Genomic DNA, 22,096 nt, shown 5'->3' with positions numbered 1-22,096 from the left:
TCTGAAATGAAGTAATAGTGGTCAAATTTGAAGCTGTGCATATATCTAAATGGTTTTATTTATCTCAAAACCACAATGAAAACATAATACCTGTCTAGACTTAATTCCTAAGGGACATACATTGAAGTTCTACTTGCTGAAATTTTAAATAATATTTTAAAATAATGTTTTTATTAGTGAATCTGTGTGTGATGACGGTGATGACTGCATTGTATGACTGACTTACCAGAAGCAGATTTCTTCTCAGGTCTCTCAAGTAAAATGATCTTTATATCAATTAAACTTACCGAATAAGTTTACAGTTAACCAACTAACCAGAGACTGATTGGGAAATATAATGAGATGTAAATGACTTCCTATAGTACCTGAAGTGGAATTCACAAGCTTTTTTATTACAAATTCAAGCAATGTGATATCTCTGAATAAATCATAGACATAAGGCTAAAGTCAAGCAGAAGATGTTTATTGACAAACTATATAAAAGGTTAAAACAACAATGTAGCCAACTTGAATAGAAAGAAACTGGAAATAAAATGTAATTCGCTGCTATGTTATTTCCCCGGTCATAAAAGTAATGTCAACTGAAATATATGGAATCAGGTACATGTGTATCTTTAATGTTGGGGGTTATGGTTGTTACGTTTAAAAAAAATCTTAAATTAGTGAATATCTTAATTTTTTTTCAGCATCGAGTGCGCGCACGTCACGTTCAGACCCGTGCGTGCTTTACGTTCTGCAGACACGCGCAATGATAGCCGGAAGCATCGATGGGAGGAAAATAAAAATCGATTAAATCCACTGTAATTCGCGAGTGTAAACCTCTCACCTACTGTTCTTTTCGCGACCGTAGGCTCGAATTTATCAGGCTTCTGCACTGCCACTGTACCGGAGGGGACGGTAGAGAGCAGAGGAGCTGCTCCATTTGAACGAAGTTGCTCGGTAGGGGTTTAGCTGACGTGTGGAGAAGTTGAGACAGCCAGAGAGCAGATAAACAAACATAAACAAGCAGGGATCAGCTGAGCGCCTGTCCGAACCGAACCAGCAGCACGGAGAGGTGCCAGGGAGAGCGGGTTTCCTCTGTTGAGCCCAAGAATGATCCACAGGAGACCGTGACTTACACTGATACTAGCTCCATGTCAACTGTCAACACTGGCACACAAAGAATTTCGGAAGCACAACACGAGGACCAGCCATAGGCTTTAGCAGAAAACCCACTGCTCCTGTCACTGTCTGTTTGTCAAGACATAGCTAGGCTAACATGGACAGCCAATGAGTTTACCTTCCAGTGTCCAGCTGTAACGAAACAAATATACATTACAGTGCAAGGAGACAGAGGTAAACACTTTTCATTAACTTTGCTTTTTCCCCCATAAAGGGCCTGCGAACTAAAGCACTGACCTGAGCTAGCTTGGCAGGCCACATATCCTGTTTGTGTTTGAATTCCCTATGTGTCGTTCAGTTTAGCAGAAGAGTTGTTATCTGTTCAGGTTTTGCTGTTTATTTTGTCCTGGCGTTTTCTAGAGACTAATGCCAATACAAACAAAGCTAACAGATTCAGGGTGTTTGCTGCAGAGTCAACTGTTATGAAATTAAAAATACATGAAGTCCAAGTAGAATCTTGACAATAATATTAAGCTAAAAATTTTTTCTCTCTTCTGGACCCATCCACCTGCCTACCTACCTACCTGCCTACCTTTCACTAATCTGTGGTCACTGGTGTCAGAAGTGGGATTAACATGGCCCATCAGGCAACCCCTAGTTCACAGAAGGCCCTGATGATGGAGCTGAAGTCTCTGCAGGACCAGCCGGTGGAGGGCTTCCGCATCACTCTGGTGGAGGAGTCTGACCTCTACAACTGGGAAGTGGCCATCTTCGGGCCCCCAAACACCCTGTATGAGGGAGGCTACTTTAAGGTCAGACAAAACTTTGTCATACCAACTTATGAATTCAGAAAGGGCAAAGCAGAGCTCCATGTTTAGATAGTGAGGTATGTTCATGAAGCTAATTTAGATCCAGCAGCAACAGATTATATACAAGTATATAGTGCAGCTTTGTTCCTGGGCAAGTTTTCTTTTCCAAAATAGGATATGCACTCAGCGACTTATAGTGTTTATACCGTTCAGTTTTGGGTGACATTGTCATAAATGTGTCATTTCAATTATATGCTCATTTGTGAGGACAGTGTTAGATGTGGTGTTGTACTGCATTAAATTATATTGAGAGGTTTTCATAATTGTTTTTCTTTCCATTTACATGCATGAGGGGGGGATATTAGAAATACGTCTGAATAAATGCCAGTCCAGTGGAACACCAGTACTAACTATGACCTGAGTGCTAAAATCTATATAACCTCTCTATGACAGTGTGAAAAAAAACCTTGATCATAACCTTCATAACAGAAGTAGAATTTATGGCAGAGCTGTTGTATTGGATCGTATTAGATTGATATCAGATGGCCTTAGATTTGTGATCTGCAGCCATTTCTTTTTTCTTTTTTTTTCTTCAGTCTTTCTCCCCTGTCCCTCCACTCTCCTTGTCCAGCCTTCTCCCCCCCTCACTGTATGATGGTTGTGCTTCAGATGGCTATTTTTAGCTCTGAGACTGATATAAATGGCACCTCAGCACAGAGAAAGAGTAAGAGAGAAGGGCATGATGAGACTCATCTTCATTTCTTTCATGTTACTTATTCAGTAAATCATCTAGAATATGCGGTACAGTGGGCGCCCGCATGCAAGTTGGGGCAATGCAGAAGATGCTGTAGCTCTCCAGGAATGCCAAAATAATACAGAGCAGGTGTTGCCATCTACTCTTGTAGTTAGCCTCTGTTGATTACCTTACGTTTAGCCTTTTAGCCTTAACAGAGACATCCTTGTGTTATCTCTTATCACACCAAGCCAAATCAATTTTATTTATAAAGCCTTGGATCACAAGTTTGTTTCAGAGGGTTTTTACACTCTGTACAGCATATTATATTACACCCCCTATCCTTAGACTCTGGGGTCACATAAGGAAAACTTCCACACATAAAATTAAACTTCAAGAGGTAAAAAATGGGAGAGACCTCAGAGCAACTGAGGAGGATCCATCTTTGAGTACAGTTAGACATGCAATAGGTGCCATTGGTGAGAAGTGAAGTTCACCCTGGACAGGTTTACAGTCCATTATACAGCTAACAAATTCAAACACACACACACACATTCATGGGCAATTTAGAGTTTCCGATAAAACTAAGCAGTACACCTTTTAAATTCAAGGTCCCAGTCTGCTGACACCATCAAACCCAGTACCTTCTTGCTTTGAGGCAAACAGTGCTTTCCCCTGAACCACATTATTACAAATAAGCTGACTTGTTGAGTCTGGTATATTACAGAAAGAAAAGCGTTTGCTGTTACACTTTTCCGGTGTAACTGACCTATATAAAATGTTTAATAGTATAACTATGTTACTTGGTGACCTGCATGGCTCCTGTAGTGCATACCATGCATAGTTCATGCGCCTGGGATGTGTCTATATTTCAGTATGGAAACTGATAGATATTGGACATCAGTTCATGGCAGTGTGTCATGACATCTGTGTTTTTAATGTCCCAAGGCTGCAGCAGTGCGGTTACTAGTTGCGGAGTAATGATAGTCCTATCTCAATGGCAGCAGGTCAATGAGAGCTGGGGAGTGTTACACACACCCAAGCCTACAAGCCTTTCACCTAGATAATTGCACAATACTTTTGGCAAGAAAACTAAAAACCAGAAGCACCTAATGTTACGTCAGGTAATTTTTGGCTTTAAAATGTGTCAGCTGAAGTTTAAAAGTTCTCAGCTGGTGCACAGTGTGATTGTAGGCTTGGCACAGTGTGCATTTCTCTGTGGTGAACTACTCCAAATGAAGGGGTACGGGAAGTCACTATGGTTGAATTCTTGTTATTAATCAACTAGTGAGGCTAGAAAAGTCTGTCAAGAGAGGGTTTATTTTTATTGCAGTATTACAGTCTGGCTTGATCAGTGAAAAGAATCCAACTTGGACAGATCTGATCTCTCCAGTATGGACACATGGAATCTGTCCATACCAGGGTTTAGCGAAAAGCAGCTGTTCTTAACCTTTCCGGTCTCTGAGGCTTATAATGAAGTTAATAGTTATTTGCATCTCCTAGAACACAACGAGGCAACGAGACAACATGAAGGAAGAATTTATTTTGTCTTAGTAGAGAAAGCATGCATTGCACAGTTTATAAACATGTGTTTTTGGTTTATTTGGATTTATGAAATTAATTTTTTTCACAGTTCACATATCACTGTGCTGCACCAGTGATACTGCCAAAGCATCAACTCACATCTCCCCGGGGTCTCAGGCCTGAGGGACTCTCTGTAAAACACGTCAAAAACTGTCAACCTCTGTTTGTTCTCCCAGGCTCACATCAAGTTTCCAGTTGACTACCCATACTCCCCACCAACCTTCCGCTTCCTCACCAAGATGTGGCACCCCAACATTTATGAGGTAAAACATTTTTGTGTTTGTCATTAAATGATTTTACACGCTTTTTGTGACCATTATTATGATAATTTTGGCTTTTATATTATTAATAAAATGGCACCACTCCACTTTCTTCTCTCTCCAGAACGGGGATGTGTGCATCTCCATCCTGCACCCTCCTGTTGATGACCCTCAGAGCGGGGAGTTGCCCTCTGAAAGGTGGAACCCCACCCAGAATGTCAGGTAACTTGCCACAAAACTTCTGGTTTGGTTGTTTTTTCATAGCTAAACTGCTTTTAAAAAATGAAGGGAACACATGAATCACAAATCGAATTTTGATGAACAAATTATTCAAGTTGAAAGTCTTTACTGATGTACATTGTATAATTTGTTGAGAACAAAATGATGTAACAACGGTTAATGGAAACCAAAATCTTCAGCCCATTGAGGGCTGGAATCACAATTACACCGAAAATCAAAGTAAAAAATTGGAATCAAAGGCTGATCCAACTTGCGTAAATTTCATCACGGCAACTCATAATGTGAATCAGTAGTGTGTATGGCCCCCGCTTGCCTGTATGCACTCCCAACAACGTCTGGGCATGCTCCTGATGAGTCGGCGGATGTTGTTCTGGGGGATCTCCTCCCAGACCTGGATCAGGGCATCAGTGAGCCCCTGGACAGTCTGTGGCTGTACTTGGCAGCGTGGGATGCACCGATACATAACGTCCAATACGTGCTCAATTGGATTGAGGTCAGGGGAACGTGAGGGCCAGTCAATGGCATCAATGCCTTCGTCATCCAGGAACTGCCTACACACTCTGGCCACATGAGACACATGAGGCATTGTCTAGCACCAGGGGGCCCCAGGTCCCACTGCAACAGCATAAGGTCTGACGATCGCTCTGAGGATTTCATCCCAGTACCTAACAGCAGTCAGGGTACCGTTGGCTGTGACATGGAGGACTGTGCGACCCTCCCCAGACCATCACTGACCCACCACCAAACCGGTCATGCTGGATGATGTTACAGGCAGCATAACGTTCACCATGGCATCTCCAGACTCTTTCACGCCTGTCACATGTGCTCAGTGTGAATCTGCTCTCATCTGTGAAGAGAACAGGGCGCCAATGGCAGGCCTGCCAATTTTAGTGTTCTCTGGCGAATGCCAATCGAGGTGCACGGTGCTGGGCTGTGAGCATTGGTCCCTCATGGAGTCTGTTTCTGACAGTTTGGTCAGAAACATGCACACCAGTAGCCTGCTGGAGGTTATGTTGTAGGAGTGCTCCTCCTGGTCCTCCTCACTCAAAGGAGCAGGTACCGGTCCTGGTGCTGGGTTGATGCCCTTCTACGGCCCTGTCCAGCTCTCCTCGTGTAACGGCCGATCTCCTGGTATCTTCTCCATGTTCTTGAGACTGTGCTGGGAGACACAGCAAACCTTTTTGCAACCACACGTATGGATGTGCCATCCTGGAGGAGCTGGACTATCTGTGCGACCCGATTGGGATTGGGCTGCAGGTACCTCCTCATGCTACCAGTAGTGACAAGGATACTAGCAAAACCCAAAACTAGAGAAGAATCAGTCAGGAAGGATCAGGACAGAGCAATTGTCTGTGGCCACCACATGCAAAACCATTCCCTTTTCGGGGTTGTCTTGCTTTTGCCTCTCCATTGCACCTGTTGTCACTTTCATTTGCACCAAAGCATGTGAAATTGATTCACAATCACTTGTGCTTCCTCAATGGACAGATTGATATCCCTGAAGTTTAACTGTCTTGGTGTTATACTGTGATGATTAAGTACATATATATGTACACACACACACACACACACACACACACACACACACACACACACACACACACACACACACATATATATATACCTCCTCTCTCAGGCTTCTCTCTGGAGCTTTGTTGTGATATCACAAAGTTACAGAAGTCCTGATGGCTCATTTTAAGCCTCAGTTTCTGAACACAAGCTGTGTGCATTTCTCTGTGGACTGAGTGCTTTAATACTTTCACAGTATTAATTTAGCACCTAGACTTAATCAAAAAAGACATGGAAATCTCACTTTAAGGGACTTTTTAAAAAATATTTAAATAATTAAATTGAAATTCTCCAACATAGACTATAGGATAAGAAAGCTGAGGTAAAGGACTTGCTATGCCCTTCTACAGACAGAACAAATTTTGAAATCTGAAAAACATGAGCAGTATAGCATAATTCACCAATTCTGCAAAATCAAGAACAGTGTAAATTAACAGTTCACTTTTAGCAGTCCTTTGTTCTGTGTGACCTCTAAAGAACGAGGCACTGCTTCTGCAGGGTAGTGTTCAGAAGTTCTTTTAAATTTAGCAAGTCAGCAAGATAGATTTTTTCCAGGAGTAGAGATAAAGTGCTGAGTCTGTATTTGAAAGTCTAGGCAGATTGGCTGTAGCATGTAACTGAGATTACTATAGTTTCAAAAATTGTGTAGTTTTTTTTTTTCATACAATGACAGATTTGATATTTTAGTGTCCTTATTTTCTGTTTGTCTGTGGCTCTGCGTGGTGATCAGGACTATCCTGCTTAGTGTGATCTCACTGCTCAATGAGCCCAACACATTCTCTCCAGCCAATGTGGATGCCTCTGTCATGTTTCGCAAATGGAGGGACAGCAAAGGCAAGGACAAGGAGTATGCAGAGATTATCAGGTAATAACCACTATCCATGTACAGACAAACATGTGCTTACACCAAAGAATTACAGTATATTGCTGTCCTGCAGCAGCCCAGAAAAATGTTTATAATTTGGAAATCACCCCAAAAAGATGTTATTCCTTTTGGCCCACAGGAAGCAAGTGATGTCAACAGCAGCAGAGGCTGAGCGCGATGGCGTCAAAGTCCCAACCACACTGGCAGAGTACTGCGTCCAAACCAGAGTTCCCTCCCAGGACAGCAGTTCAGACCTTCTTTATGATGACCTCTACGACGACGACATGGAGGAGGAGGATGAAGAAGAAGACGAGAGTGAGATGGAGTCTGTAGGTGAAGCCGGGGGGCTCAGCGCCGTGGAGGATGGCGGGACGTCCACCAGACGATATGACAACCAGGACGACTCTGGCAATGAAGACTCATGATGATCTGGATAATAACTCCGCCCTGCCAACTCCCCACCACCCTCCTTCTTTTCTGTTTTACGTTAGAATTTTGTGTGTGTGTGTGTGTGTGTGTGTGTGTGTGTGTGTGTGTGTGTGTGTGTGTGTGTGTGTGTGTTTGCACATACAGTGGGGTCAAAAGTCTACTGCCAAAAACTTTTCATCATTTATTAAACTAATACCAATAATTGGTCAAACTATAATTCTCAAACACTCTTACATACATTTTCAGCAAAAGTTTGTTGGTACTTTTTTCACTGAACGTCAGATTTGGTGTTTCCACCGTTTGCCTTAATTACAGCTTGCACTCTGTCCAGCATGAAATATTTTGCAGAGTTTGAAATAATTCTAGCACCGTTAGTGAGAACGCTGAGAGTGTTTCTGATGTTGCATTACATTTCGCATTTTTAATGGTCCCATTGAGGAGGCTGAGGATCTTCCGCCACACTGATTTAAACCAGACATGATGGCATGCCTCTGCAGAGTAGAGGAGTATTAGTCTATGGTGAGCAAGTGATTAATCATGTGCAAGTTACAGACTCCAGACGAGGCAAAAGATCCTCACACCTGAATATTTAAGTCCCTGTTTTATTACTCTCTCATACAACCAACTCCTCACATACTGTACTGTAAGTTTTTTGGTTGCAATCATGACATTTCTTTTTTCTTGTGTAAACAAGAGTTTCAACAATGAAACTGCAGTATTATTCAGTCCATGCTAAACCATTAGACATATTTTGCCTTTAAAGAAATGCTCTGGCAACTGCTACAGTTTGTCTTTTAACCATAGTTTTGGAGTAGGACTTTCTTTGTTGACTTTGGATCTTGGATCCAGATGCTATTCTGTCTGATAAAGATGCTGGCTTTATACCATGGTGCCCTCTCTAGGTCTGTCTGCTCCTTGTTTCGATAAAAACAAATTTGTAAAAAGTATTTCCAGCCTTTTTTCGTGTTTAGACATTACCAGTAGTAACAGTTTACAGACCACAATAATTAACATTGTGTAGGAGGTCATATGTGTTAATATTTGAGTTATACTGCATACTTGGTGATGCAATGATTTTTAGAAAATTTTGCCATTACATATACCTGCAATTAATTATAAGCATTTCCTAAAGATAAAACTTGCATGTATTAGTTCTAAATAATGTAGTCTTTATTTGAAAACCATCCGCAAAGTAAACAACTTGTCTTAGTTTTTGATAAATGATGAAAACAAACTGTCCTTGTGGTGGTCTCTTGAACCCCACTGTAGCTGGCCGGCTCTTTGTCTGCTAGCCCTTGTCAGGTTGTATGGTTTTGTGTTACAAGATTGGCTCTATCCACCGTGTCTTCACTTGTTGCTGTTTTTTTATGTACTTTTCTTGTTTAGTTGGTTGACATTCTGTCCTCCCTCACTTGTCCCTTGTATTCTCTGGGATGCCTCAGACAGTCTGGCTAATGGACACTTTGCTGTTTGGCTCATTAACCAGATGATGCACTGGCCAGCTTGTCTTGTCACTGTCCATCAGTGTGTCCTGTGGCAGAATATCTCTGTCCCTCTCACGCCTGTCTGTTCGACTTTGATGCAATCAACTTAAACTTGGAAACACAGGCTCTGCTGTGACTCCACATTCTTGGACTCACCTTCAGTAGTGTCCATCACAACTGTTCCCTCACAATTACTCAAAACAACGTCATTTGTTTGGGGGTGAACAAGGTTAAGACCTTTTCTCACATCGCCTCCTACACCTCTCTCTGCCTCTTAAACCTCAGGGCCTCAATAGACTTTCACTGAGAGAAAAAAAAACAGTCAAAGAGAAACTTAAAACACAAACTGCTCCTCACCTCCACCTCTTCTTTCTTATTTTCTGCATCACTGGGTGTTATTAGAGGGCAGAGAGTGAACTGAAAGTCTCCAATCCCACCGCCAGCGTGTTTACACGTGACTGAGTGTTGCTGTTGGTCCTGATTAGGGTCCTTTAAGTTGTTTTATTCTTGGTAGGCTAGAGACAAATTTAAAAAATCAAAATTCACCTGTAGGGACTTTGTCCTCAAGGCAGTGCTCACATAATGTTGCAATAGATGTGAAAATGTTACGTTTTGCGCTGTGACTCCAACTTATGCTTCAGTGCAACTTAGTGAAAATTGGATGTTGTTACTGTGCTACACCACATCCAGAGTCTGTTGATCAACAGGGATAAAATCAACATGCAGCTTAGCTACACAATTGCATTTGAATGAATATGACACTGATTGCCTGTTATCTGTGTGTGTGTGTGTGTGTGTGTGTGTGTGTGTGTGTGTGTGTGCGTGCGTGCGCGTGCGTGCGTGCGCGCATGTGCGCATGCGTGCATGTGTGTGTGTGTGCGCGCGTGTGTGCGTGTGCATGTATGTGTGTGTGTGTCTACATTTACGATTCATCTATTGACTGCGATGTCAGGGTTTTCTTGTTCCTGTCTCTGTGGAACTGGTGCAGAGGTCTGTCACACAAGTGAGTTTGCCCATATGACCTTTTGGACTTTGTCCAGTTGAGAAAACATTCAGTGTGTTTGCACTGTGTTCTAGTGCTGTTTTGGGAGGCCTGAACTGGCTGAGGATTTGACTGAGCACCCTCTGAGTATTAAACTTCTGAACGCACTGAACAGCATAATGTGACTAATATTACTTGTACGGCATCAAGTAAACCGCACGTTTGAGCTGTGTGTTAATGGTTGTCGGTATCAATCTGTTGCCCCTGTTGACACACAATGGAGCACTGGGGCAAACCTTTGATTCACGTGGCTGGATTTTATGCCAAGGAAACCAAGTACAGCCCCACAACCTCTCATTTTAAAGACTATGGAGCAATGGATGCATGTAGTGGATTAAACGCTGTTTGGATAAACTCTTAAAGAGATTCCTTTTGGATTTTAATGTGAAGCCAAAGGAGTGAAACATTTCTCCCGGCCCTGTGTTTTGCCGGCTTGGATTCTGTAGAGGACGGGGAGAGGAAATCCACTCCTGAACCGGATCTTAAATGGATTTGATATCAAGGCACAGCAGGAAGTGGATTGATGCCAGAGATTCTGAACTTTTATTGATGTGGTCACCATTTTTTGCCCATTCCACACCATATACAGAGGTAGAATACATCGTCAGTAACAGAAAGTACCAATCTCATGTGTACCTGCTAGAGGAATAGTTTGACATTTGGGGAAGTACATTTATTCACTTTCTGGTGGAGAATGGGAAAAGAAGATCAATACCACTCTTCATGTATGTCCGTTAAGTGTATGAAGTGAAGACCAGCAGCTGGTTAGCTTAGCTTAGCACAAAGATTCCAGTCACAGCTAGCCTGGCTGTGTCCAGTAGTAACAAAATCTGCCTGCCAGCACCCATTAAGCTCACTGATTGATATCTCATTTGTTAAATCCGAACATAAACTGAGATGAAAAAATGACCATTCGTCATTTTACAGGGGTTATGTGCTGAACTATGTCTGGGCTGGGAATAGTAACTACCTGGAGTCCCCACTGGTAGCTGGAAAACTGGTTAGAGCCAAAAAATAATACATCACATAAACCACCATAAAACAACTTTGGTTTTGGTACGGATTAAACAAATGAGATGTAACATGTTAATTACTGAGCTTTAGAGGTGCTGGTAGGCTGATTTTGGTACCACAGGTCAGAGCCAAGCTAGCTGTTTCCCCCTTTATCGAGTCTTCATGCTAAGTTAAACAAACCAACTGATAACTATAGTTTTATGTTTAACAGATCTAATTAATCTAATAATCTAATCTAACAAATTTAACTCTCTGACAGAAAGTGAATATGCATATTTTTAAAAATATTGAACTATTCTTCAATATACATATGAAGCTACAGTCAGCAGCTGGTTAGCTTAGCTTATCACAAAGACTGGAACAGGGAAAACGGCTAGACTGCCTCTGTTCAAAAGTAACAAAATCCACCTACCAGCACCTTTTAAGCTCACTAATTAAGACATTATGTCTGTAAAACCTGTAACATAAATATGACAAGTTTTATGTTTTAACAGGGATTCTGTGCCAGGCTATTTCTTGGCTAGGAGCAGTGAGTTTCTGAAGTCTACCTTCTCACAGAACCAGGCCAGTTGTTTCCCCGTTTTCCAGTCTTGGTGCTAAGCTAAGCTAAGATAACCGGCAGCTTCATATTTCATAGAGGGGTATCAGTCTTTTCACATAACTCAGCAAGCAATGAAGCGTATCTCCCAAAATATTGAATTATTGCTTTAAAGCCAAGGTTTTGCCTGCTAACGCAAAGTAAAAATCTGAATCTGCATCATTGTTTTTGTTAGTGTTAAGTATAGGCGTAGTGTAGCCCTTATGATAGCAATTTGATGATTGGTTTAGAGCTCTTCAATATTAGAACCCTCCACTCTTTTACTTAATGGTATGCCTTGTTTGTATAATGAGCGCAGGTGGAGAAAAGCTAAGGAGGCCTTTTGAGGGAAGAGAGCCACCAACTATTATTATATTAACTATTATTATCTCTGAGGGATGAGGAAAATTCCTAAACTCAACCTATACTCGCTTCAAAGGACCGCAGTCTAAGATGTAGAGATGTTATTCCATACACACTGTTACATACAAAAGACTGAATGAAATCATTAAGTTCATTTAATCTGTGTGTGTGTGTGAGCATGTGTGTGCACAAGTGTGTATTATTTGAAGTGTGGGTCAACACTGTGAGGTCCACTTGAGGCCTTCACATAGTCACACATTTAATGGACTGAACTGTCCACAATGCTACCACAACGTGTCCACACCAATTGATGTTAATGCTGTTCTTGTTGGTTTCTTCTTTGATTTTATTTCATTTTTTTCCTCAACATTTTGTGTTTGTGAGGATGCAAATGTCACTCATAAAGTTTCTATTGTAAAAAAAAAAATACATTGTTGGGTTTGTTTACGATACGGCTTTGATATCTGTTGCTAAGCCCACATGTCATGGAAAGCAGACAACACAGCGAGCTGGTTTTTGGAGTAAAATTGATATGCAAATGGAGGCGTACAGTTATTGTGGTTAAGTTGGAAAATCATTCAAAATAAAACAGTATGTCATTGAAACCTGATGAAAGGTTTTCACCTTATTCTGCTTATTGGTTTCCACTGCTCACTCCTACATGCTTTAAAGGCTTGCTAGTGTGTTATTGTGGATGTGTTAGCTTATACCATGGTTCATCAAAATTACCAAAAAACGTGGCCCTTGAAGTATCTAGTCATATGTCTCTGAGATTTCTGCCTCCACTCCAATACAATTGACTATTATATTTTTTAAAAATCCTACAGCAACGTGGGTTTCCAAAAATAATGTTCTTGTTACTGTGGAGAATCCATAGGACCATAGTTTTTAACTGGAACTCAGACTTTGTGACACTGTCATATTGTTGCTGCTGAAATGTTTAAAATTTAAAATTTCAATGTTTTAATGCACCTAAAATCACCGTATCTGTACAGCAGGAAATGCCAGTAGCAAGGAGGCAGGTTTTTGTCGTATTTTTGTGAAACACAATTTGTTGTTCTAATTACTCTTATTTCATCCCTTCAGCAAAGGCCATTAATGTAATTCTGCAGAGTGAAGTCCGGAGTAGAACATGTACCTCCATATAGTACAACGTTGCTGACCATGAGGGTCAAGGTTTTATGTCCCACTTGCATTTCACCCGACTTCCAGCTTTTTAGGTTTATATTGTTTCCATAAAGTATCACTTGATTTCACAGCAGTGCTAGATGGACTGGATAAAAAACATAAGTATTATTATCATGTCCAGGTTGTCAGCAGTGCCACTGCTCACTTACCTCATCTCAAAATGAGAATCAGACACTGAGCAAACATGAGCCTGTTCGGAAATGGTTTAATTACAAAATGCTACATGAGAAATAGTTTAATATAAAATCTGAAACAAATATGGTTATCCTGATGTTCATTGTTTGACATTTATGATGAGTAAATTCAACTAGAATCATAATAACCATAATAAAGTGTCTCTCATTTTTATTTTCAAACTGAGAACTGTAAGAAAAAAAATAGGACGTCAAAGGTCATATAAGGTGTACTGCTACAGCCTGCAGTGTTGTTGAGCCTACGTTACCAAATGTACAGCACTGTGAAAAAAAAATGTGTTTCTGTCCCCACCCTGTGGCAGCATCTACTGTCTACAATTTATTTTTTATCCACTTACCTTTTCACTTGAGCCATTATACTAAAGAAATTTGTGCCCCAGTATTGGATATTGGCATCTATTCTATTTCTGAGTGTGAGATCCCCTTGCATCTCTGTTCCTCATATTTAAAAAAAAAAAAAAAAAAAAGAAATATTTTATAATTGAGAAGTAGGAACATTTTTTATTTTGGCTAAATCTGATTCAAACAACAGACAGATAAAACAGTATCACCACAAATGACACATTCTCCTCTTTAGGTCCGTTTGTTTTTACTGACTTCCAGTGGGACTAAGAGGCTGCCTCCTTAATTTAGTTTCAGTTTTTTTACATTCAAAGCAGCAACATCACTAATAAGATTCAAAGACACACAGATAATCATCATTTTGTGAAGTGACTGTGATAAAATCACTAATCTGGTTTGCAATTTTTAATTTCCTTCCTGCTCACCTTTGTTTTGAGTGAAGAAAATCAATTGTGTCTTCACATATGACTGCACACTAGAGACAAAGTCTTTAAACAAAGACAAACAGTAAAAGCAGAAATAGACAGCATCATTAAATTACATTAGTAAAGGCTGTACTTTCACACTGGATGCCAAAATAATGTGGTTCCCGCATACCAGATGACAGTTATTTCCAATCTTGAATTGTCCCCTCAGCAGGGTTTAAATCCCATCATATCACTGTTTGTCCTGCTGAGCCTGTAAGTGCCTTTGTGCTGCTCTCAGTGTGTCCTGCAGATCTTTGTATTGGGCCAGATTGCAAGCCTCCTCCAGCCGGGCCCAGCGGTAGTCCTGGTGCTCGTCAGACAAAGTCACTGCTGTCCCTGGGTCTCTCAGCTCGGCCAGCCAGTACAGCACCTCCTTGGGTCTGCCTTGCACCTCATAGTGCAGCTCCTGCACAAAGTCTTCAATCACCTGCAGGTGCTCTGCACCCAGCCCCGCCTCCTCCTTGGTCTCTCTCAGTGCCGTGGTGAGATCATCCTCACCTGGGTCCACGTGACCTGATGGTGAACAGGTTAAACGCAACAGGCACAAGCAACATTTAATGTCTCTCATATAAAATCTATATTAACAGAACTTAGCTCATTAATATCTGTCATCAACTATATGAGAAATGTACTGTTCTTGAACTTATAAACACCTTTGGGGGGGGTCCAGTGGTGTTTCCCATAAGAGGTCTGCAGGAGGAGGTACTCGATGTTGTCTGGTGGGGGAATACAGCTGGCTAGACGTCGAAACACTATAAAGCCACAAGCTCTCAGCGCCATCTCCCTGTTTAACAATTTTGCACACAAACAGATTTTGCATTATGTTATGTTACAGATTTACAGAAAACAAGACTATATTGTATTGTAAGGAAAAGATACTTTTAGTAGACCGTCTATTATATCTAGAGTCAGTTTTTAACTGCTGAAATACAGAGAAATTCACCGTCAAGGCAAGTTTCCTAAGGCTTTGAATTCATGCATCTTTTGGTGGAAACATTTAAGAATATTGTTAATTTAAGGAGTAATTTTGTGCCCTTTGTTATTAGATTTTTAAATGTTTATATGTTCACATGATGGGGAGGCATACAAAAATGTTCTTCATGATGATTTGCAAATAACAGGTTATTCAAAACTGTATTTGACAGATTATGTTGACAAGTAAACACACAGTTGGTTGTTCAGTTAAAATATGTAAGACTTGATGATGGGTACATTAAAGGGTCAACTATTTTTAAGAGGATTTTGAAATTATTATTCCTGAAATATCTAGTAGAATCGAGGGTACAGCAAAATAAGACAGACAGTTACTATACGGGACATTAACAACAATCCCTATTGATTCTAGCATGCAGGCTCTCCAGTTCAAATCCAACATACTGGCGTCATTCAAGCTTTTGTCTTGTGAATTAACGAATCAAAGTCCAGCAGCGAGCCTGAGTCGAGTTTTACAACGCAAGAAGGTCACTATTAAAGGGTCGACCACTGCCAGACTTTTATTATTCTTATCATAGGTATGGTGTCGAACAGATAGAAATGAAATGGCTCCTAAATAATAGTTAGCTCGTTAGCTAGCTTCACTTCTGTGCTTGCACGAACACTAGAGTGACTGGACTTGCTCGGGATGTTATAGTTTCTATCCTCAGTGCGGATGTTTCCACAGAACATGTTCACAGTTTTATCCTTCGTGCACACAGACTGCCAGTCTGACCAGTACTTAGCTACTAATCTTCAAAAATGTCAGCAACTTACGGTCTTTTCACTGTGACAGTGTTTGACTGGTCTCTGTTTGTTTCACAACGACTGAAATCACAGAGGGGCAGGGCGGTGTACTGAGAAATAGGTCCTGCCAATTTTGAAGACAGAACAGTTCCGCTTTGCTAAATTGCAGCAGTATTAATGGTAGTAGGATTACTAATGAAATATCCCGTAATAAGTGAAACTAAATATTCAGAATTGGCCATATTCAGGTATATTATATTGTAATAATGTATGGTTATATTATAACGATATAATATGATATATACTCTTATGTTATATTAATTGAGTATTGATATTATTATTGATTATTGTCTTTATTTTTGTAACGACTTAATAAGGCGTTGGGTATATTCATCTGTAATCATTTATTTTTTAAATCAATTGTGTCTTTTGTATGTAAATAGTTACTAATAATTATTGCTGCCCTGCTAATAAATGTGGTGTATTAAAAAGCACAATATTTCCCTCTCAAATGTAGAGGGCTAAAGTACTACTTAGGTACAGTGTTTGAGTGAATGTACTCGGTGACCCAGTTACTTGGATGCAACTGCAGATGAAGATGGTGATAAAAATTAGGATGCAAAACAGGAGACCCAATGAGAATAAAATGCCCAAATAATAATACTTATATTTTAAATAATTAAGTTTAAATAGAGAGATATATCCTTTCGGAAACCTCTCCCAACAACAAGTTAAAACAAATGCTTTTAGGGAAAGAAAATTATTTATTCAATCTAATAGCTGTTGTGCTTGTGAGAGTCAGATAAGATATGTACCCAGTGTAAAGACAGCTTGTGTCTGAAGATAATAGAGATGGGCCCCACTTCCCACACAACCCTGGGCTGTCAGCAGTACAGTTCTTCAGCTTGACAGAGGAGACACTGCTGCTGAGTTTCAAGGTAAATTCCTAAATAGGGGGAAAATGTGTTTTGTATTTTGAGGCAAAAACCAAAAATATATAGAGAGAGGTACAGACAGACAGGCAGGCAGGATGGATGCTTGAACATAACACACTTGGAATTGTAGGAAGGAATTGTATGAATTTAACCTTAAGTCCCTAAAGGCTCACTTGAGGAAAATGTATTGCTCTTGCATAAATAATTATGTTGCTGCTCTGTAGCTCCTTCCTTCATATAATGTAGCTGTCTTTGGTTTAGCCAGAGGCTTCAGGGCATGTGACTTTTGCTGCTGCTACTACTACTGTGCTTACTCAGCCTGCACTGAAGTGCTCATTATTCCACTCCGCTATACATGAATCACACTTGGGGTCAGGTTACCCTGCATTCAGATATTTTTGGTAAATACTGTCACCGAGATTTCACATAGAGACGATGCAGAACTGTGGTCTTTAGATGACTGATTCTTTTGTACAATGATGACAGCCAGATCATTGTTTTATGTCATTTTCTTTGGCCCAACTTTCATGTAGGTCATGTAAGACAATCACTGAACACTTGACGTATGCTACGCTTTTCTAAATTTAGGGAAGACACTACAAAAAAATATTTTTAGATATAGACATAATTCCACTGTTAAATTGCTAATGGGTCAGGCTTCCTTTAGTCTTTGACAGCTTTTTAAAACATTTTTTTAAATCACAATTCTTATTTTACCCTATAAAATTAGACTGAGATTAGGGATTAATATTGCAGGTCTGAGTGTGTTTGGAGTAGAGCTGATCAGTGCCAAGACATGTCCTTGCTTGAATTCTTGAAGCTGAATGTTCTGGAGGTGTTGTGGACTTAATTTAAGATGACAACTGTGATGGGTGGTGCCAACACAATAATCCCAGTGACAAATCCAAAAGCCACACTTTTCATGTAGTTAAGATTTCAGTGGGAGTTCTCATAGAGAAATACATTACAGTTGTTTTGCTGCACAGAGGGTGATAGCTGCAACCAGTCTTGTGATTTTGTAATGAAAAAAAACTTGCTCCTTTATGATTAATGCTAAATTGTGATATTTCCAGCTTGCCTTCTAAACAGTGTTTCAAAGAGCCATGGAGAAGAAGGAGCAGTCTACAGGAGGGCTTCATTTTGTGGGGAAAAAGGATGAAATGATTGAAGCGAAGCGCTCTTTCAGAACACTGGAGGGTCGGGATATACTGATCATCTACCATCAGGGTGGCTTCTACGCTATGGATTCTTACTGTTATCGTGAGTATAATTCTTCTAGTGTTGAACTCAAAACACCGGCTATTTATAAGAGATAAAAAGTTTGACCATTATGCTTTAGTTTCAAGTCAAATCTCATCATACATGATAAATATATTACAAGCAATTAAGCTTCATTCAACGATATATATTTTCATTGGGATCAAGAGTATTGTGGCTGAATGAATACCTTCAGTGAACCACTTTAAAAATGATAGAATATAAGTCCTGTCATGGTACATTTAACACGTCTGGCTTAAAAATTGTTATCCGTAGGACATTTTAGCACATATCACCCTGAAAGTATGTCCAGTCAGCCAAAACGTTAGTGTGCTGTAAACTGTTTGCTTATTCTACAATACACTGATCCTCTATCTTCCCAACAGATGCTGGGGGAATGCTGCAGAATGGAGACATTGAGGTGACGTTTACATTTGACTTAAGAGATTAAAGGTTGCTTTTTGTCTGACCCGCAGGAAAGAAGCCAAAATGCCATTGAAGTCAAAGCCCTGCAGTGTGCTATTTTTTTTGTTATCCCATTGCTGCTTTCACAGGCTAGTCCATCTGCATTTAAAATCCTTTAAGGTAGCTGCCCAGCTATAAGATCAGAAGGAATACTGTAATTATGACATCAAACCTGCATAGCATTAGTATAATCTTATGCAAATATTAAAATGCCAAAGGGTTTAAATGTCCTTCACTTATCATTGTTTACCTACTTTCTTTCAACCCACACAGGAAATTGACGGCAAGCTGTGCATAATTTGTCCGAACCACAAGTACAAGCTCTCTCTTGCCAAAGGGGAGTGCATATACAAGGGCACTGACCCCAGGGAAAAGCCGCCTGTGCCCAGATGGTACTCCAAGGGTGTGAAGCAGCGGACCCACATGGTCACTGAGACCAACGGGGAAGTCTATGTCAAGCTCTCTGAGGGCACAAGCTGGATCGAATCAGACTTCTACCAGGGAGAAAAGGGCAAGGTGGAAAGGGCCAAAGCTGAGGCTGCTGAGAAGAAAACATCTTGATAGTGACACAGATAGATGGAGATGGAATCCCTATAGTCTCCTTTTGACTCCCCTGATCTCCTCTAAATGACTGCATGATGACTGTATGAAGAGGATGTCAGATATTTAATGACATACACTTAGTGCTCCACTTCAACTAATCAGTTTGGCTTGCATGGCCTCAAAATGGGTCTTCTTCTTTCGAGTTCGGGAGTGTTTAGAATTTTAAATAGCTTTACTTGTGGCTGGTTCGTTGTTTACACACATGAAATGTCCTCCTCAAAAGTCAGGTCACATAGTATTTCCATGTTATGTAGATTTTTCTTTCTCAAAACCATCACATAAATAAACTTTTCTTGTGGGTGAATTTTGATTTCTGATTCTCTGTTCTCAAATTGGGCAGTGGAACAAGGTAGCTACATGCCCACACTGGTGTGTCCCTGTGCATTTCAATACTCCTTGTGTATTATGCATACACTGAATGAATCAATAAGATAAAAAGTTTTACTCTGATCAATAATGCCCTAAAGTGGAAAATCATTAATGTGAACCACAATAGTGGCCACTTCTTGTAATATGTATGTCTTCTTATTCCCTCAGATAATATCAGAAAACAAGAATGTCTCGTTGAATAGCAAGCATTTGGGATTTGTGTTGTGAGGTGTTTCTTGTCCACTGGATAGAATTCCCCCAGCGACTGAAAAAAAAAACAAAAACAAAGAACCTTGCTGAGGACACAGCAAATCCCTGGGGTTGTTAAAAGGTGTGTTGACAGCAGCTTCAAAAAGGTACTGTGGTTGACTGGAAGGCTCTCCAGTCCTGTCCTCATGGCCAGTTTGCTGCACTAAGGTACAGAATTTCAAGGTTTTGTTGTGAACATCCAACATACAGGTTATTCTGCTTTAAAGGAATAGTCTTGACATTTGACATGAAGCTTGAGTTAGCAGCATTAGCTTAGCATGCAGACTGAAAACAGGAGTTACAGGAGTAATTAGAGCTCTTTAGAAGAGCTGGTAGGTAAATTTTGTTTACCTTTGGACTGAGCTAGTGTAAATGTTCATGCTAAGCTAAGCCGGCTGCTGGCTCGAGCTTCATATTGAACAGACAGATGAGATGAGAGTGGAGTTGATCTTCTCATCTAACTCTTGGCAAGAAAGCAAATAAGTGTATTTCCCAAAATATGAAACTATTCCTTTAATGTACATGATGTCTCCAGTATCTCTAACCCTGACTTTGTTTAATTTTGCTAAGCTGTGATTTTTAATGTGGCATTGTGATGCTCAAAGTAGTACTCAGGAGATTTAGCACTGCACAGCCATAGAATTGGAGAATTGGGACTGGCAAGAAACAGGTTGAAAAAAGAATGATCTAAATTTGTAAAGCAGCGCCTGAGATATAGTAACTTTTAGTTTTAGTCAGTGTGGGTCAAGCTCTGAAAACGCTGCCTCCTGTAATTCCCTTAATGCATCTTGATAATGTCTTCCTGCCTGGAAAAAAACATTGTCTTTAAAACTCAACACTTTTAGTGCATAAAAATTAAATTTAAATTTAAATTTTCAGTCCAATGCAACAATCAGGGTTATTTTCTCAGATATTAGAAAGCTCCCTCCAGAGCCACAGAAAACATTAAACAACTGAGCAGTACTGTTCATGATGACTGAACTGATGTCCATGTGGAAAATCATTGTGAGTGGCCTTTTAAAAATGACTACATCCAAACATTTTGTTCAGCCACAGACAAGCTAAATTACCCATGCTAGGGAAAAAATACATTCATACAAATATTATTATCTCTCTCCTTCTTCACTCAAATTTAACATCATTTAACAAATCTGTCACACAACTTATATCAATTGCAAAAAATCCAAAGGTGGGGTTGTTAATTTATATAATTTCTTAACCATTTGATGTAAATGGCCAAGACAGCCTGTCAGATTCAAATTATTTCTCTGTTTCTGTACCCACAGTGCAGGGTAAAACAGTGACCTGGCACCAGAGCTGAAAATGCCATGGGTTGAGCACACAAGGGCTGGTGAATGATGCTCCTCAGGGCATGAATGATGTTGGTCTCACAACTCACAACACCCTCTGAGGGCCTTGGCCTATGTGACGCTTTTAATACAATCAAGACATGCACAGGGCCCTGGGTTACATGCAACAAGGAGGCTGAGTTACTACACATTAAATATTGAAATATGATTATGTAGTCAAATTGAGAATCTTGATACAAGGCAGAAACTATTATGTGCAGGTGGTCATTTGCAGGAGGTCAAGTAGAGGGCTCTTTGTCAAGATAAAGAGCAAGCTGTCTGGGGAAACTGCTCAGCACAGCTAGTGTCTTATTCCAGTCTGCACTGCATGTAAGCAGCATGGATTTCAAGTGTTGCAGGGCATTCAGACCCAGGGCCTAAACACTCTATTGGTTTTAAGTTTATGCATTATTCATTGAGGCTGTGAATGACACAAGAGGCTTTAAGGCTCAGGCTATTCTTCCTCTCAAAAAGCCTGGAATAATAGGAGTGTAGTTTGTCCAAGAGGAAACTACAGACCTCATTATCACCTTTTATCATTGACAGATTCCCTCAACAAAACACAAACAAAGCCAGTTAAAATACTGTATATTTTCAAGCTGTAGCCTATCATTTACACCTCCCCCCACAGTTATGCCACTTGGCAGTTCTTGCTGTGTTTATTCATGTGTCGGAATTTAGTCCCTGTCTTTGAGATTCACGGACAAGAGACTGGAAGTTAATGGCACACATGAGTGTTGCGCTCACAATAACGTATTAAAGTATGTTTGGGTGAGCAGGACAACACTGTCATGTCCAGCACGGTCGACAGCATGGTCCTAGTGAGAGTGTTTTGTGTGCATTGGCACGAGCATAGGCTACTGCCTCTACGTGTGTATGCCCGCGTGCG

The 22,096-nt window shown here is 40.4% G+C and overlaps 3 protein-coding genes across 4 annotated transcripts; 2 read left to right on the top strand and 1 right to left on the bottom strand.

Annotated features, from left to right (window-relative positions):
• The first annotated feature begins 744 nt into the window (after positions 1 to 744).
• On the top strand, positions 745 to 8,478 carry ube2r2 (ubiquitin-conjugating enzyme E2R 2). The gene is made up of 6 exons (XM_023428031.2): positions 745 to 1,335; positions 1,724 to 1,913; positions 4,404 to 4,490; positions 4,612 to 4,709; positions 7,027 to 7,161; positions 7,301 to 8,478. Exons 2-6 carry the CDS (start codon positions 1,737 to 1,739, stop codon positions 7,584 to 7,586), a joined length of 783 nt encoding a protein of 260 aa, XP_023283799.1. The 5' UTR covers positions 745 to 1,335; positions 1,724 to 1,736; the 3' UTR covers positions 7,587 to 8,478.
• A 4,970-nt stretch (positions 8,479 to 13,448) lies between these two features.
• Positions 13,449 to 16,104, bottom strand: nudt2 (nudix (nucleoside diphosphate linked moiety X)-type motif 2). The gene is made up of 3 exons (XM_023427868.2): positions 16,011 to 16,104; positions 14,915 to 15,045; positions 13,449 to 14,774 (listed from the first exon to the last, which is right to left on the bottom strand). Exons 2-3 carry the CDS (start codon positions 15,039 to 15,041, stop codon positions 14,452 to 14,454), a joined length of 450 nt encoding a protein of 149 aa, XP_023283636.1. The 5' UTR covers positions 15,042 to 15,045; positions 16,011 to 16,104; the 3' UTR covers positions 13,449 to 14,451.
• A 725-nt stretch (positions 16,105 to 16,829) lies between these two features.
• rfesd (Rieske (Fe-S) domain containing) lies at positions 16,830 to 19,544 on the top strand. Of its 2 annotated transcripts, none has more exons than XM_023428002.2 (4): positions 16,830 to 16,918; positions 17,989 to 18,175; positions 18,559 to 18,593; positions 18,911 to 19,544. In XM_023428002.2, the coding sequence occupies exons 2-4, from the start codon at positions 18,019 to 18,021 to the stop codon at positions 19,196 to 19,198; spliced, it is 480 nt and encodes a 159-aa protein (XP_023283770.1). In that variant the 5' UTR covers positions 16,830 to 16,918; positions 17,989 to 18,018; the 3' UTR covers positions 19,199 to 19,544. The 2 variants fall into 2 exon arrangements, with proteins under 2 accessions (XP_023283770.1, XP_087035911.1); XM_087179785.1 differs by having other exon boundaries at positions 16,863 to 16,918; positions 18,005 to 18,175.
• Positions 19,545 to 22,096: the final 2,552 nt, after the last annotated feature.

This window comes from Seriola lalandi, unplaced genomic scaffold (assembly GCF_002814215.2).
Source record: "Seriola lalandi dorsalis isolate HSWRI2012SDOR001 ecotype SW California unplaced genomic scaffold, Sedor1 jcf7180002054864, whole genome shotgun sequence".
NCBI classification, from domain to species: domain Eukaryota; kingdom Metazoa; phylum Chordata; class Actinopteri; order Carangiformes; family Carangidae; genus Seriola; species Seriola lalandi.
The sequence above is the reverse complement of the archived record's forward strand: the minus strand, read 5'-3'. Positions and strand labels throughout refer to the sequence as shown.

Excerpts from the sequence above, each read along its gene's own strand:
- ube2r2 (XM_023428031.2), top strand. The coding sequence starts at position 1,737 with ATGGCCCATCAGGCAACCCCTAGTTCACAGAAGGCCCTGATGATGGAG. Across the intron at positions 4,491-4,611 it reads GGCACCCCAACATTTATGAG|AACGGGGATGTGTGCATCTC; the intron begins GTAAAACATTTT and ends TTCTCTCTCCAG. Across the intron at positions 4,710-7,026 it reads AACCCCACCCAGAATGTCAG|GACTATCCTGCTTAGTGTGA; the intron begins GTAACTTGCCAC and ends CGTGGTGATCAG.
- nudt2 (XM_023427868.2), bottom strand. The coding sequence starts at position 15,041 with ATGGCGCTGAGAGCTTGTGGCTTTATAGTGTTTCGACGTCTAGCCAGC. Across the intron at positions 14,775-14,914 it reads CCACTGGACCCCCCCCAAAG|GTCACGTGGACCCAGGTGAG; the intron begins GTGTTTATAAGT and ends GTTCACCATCAG.
- rfesd (XM_023428002.2), top strand. The coding sequence starts at position 18,019 with ATGGAGAAGAAGGAGCAGTCTACAGGAGGGCTTCATTTTGTGGGGAAA. Across the intron at positions 18,176-18,558 it reads TATGGATTCTTACTGTTATC|ATGCTGGGGGAATGCTGCAG; the intron begins GTGAGTATAATT and ends TCTTCCCAACAG. Across the intron at positions 18,594-18,910 it reads TGCAGAATGGAGACATTGAG|GAAATTGACGGCAAGCTGTG; the intron begins GTGACGTTTACA and ends CAACCCACACAG.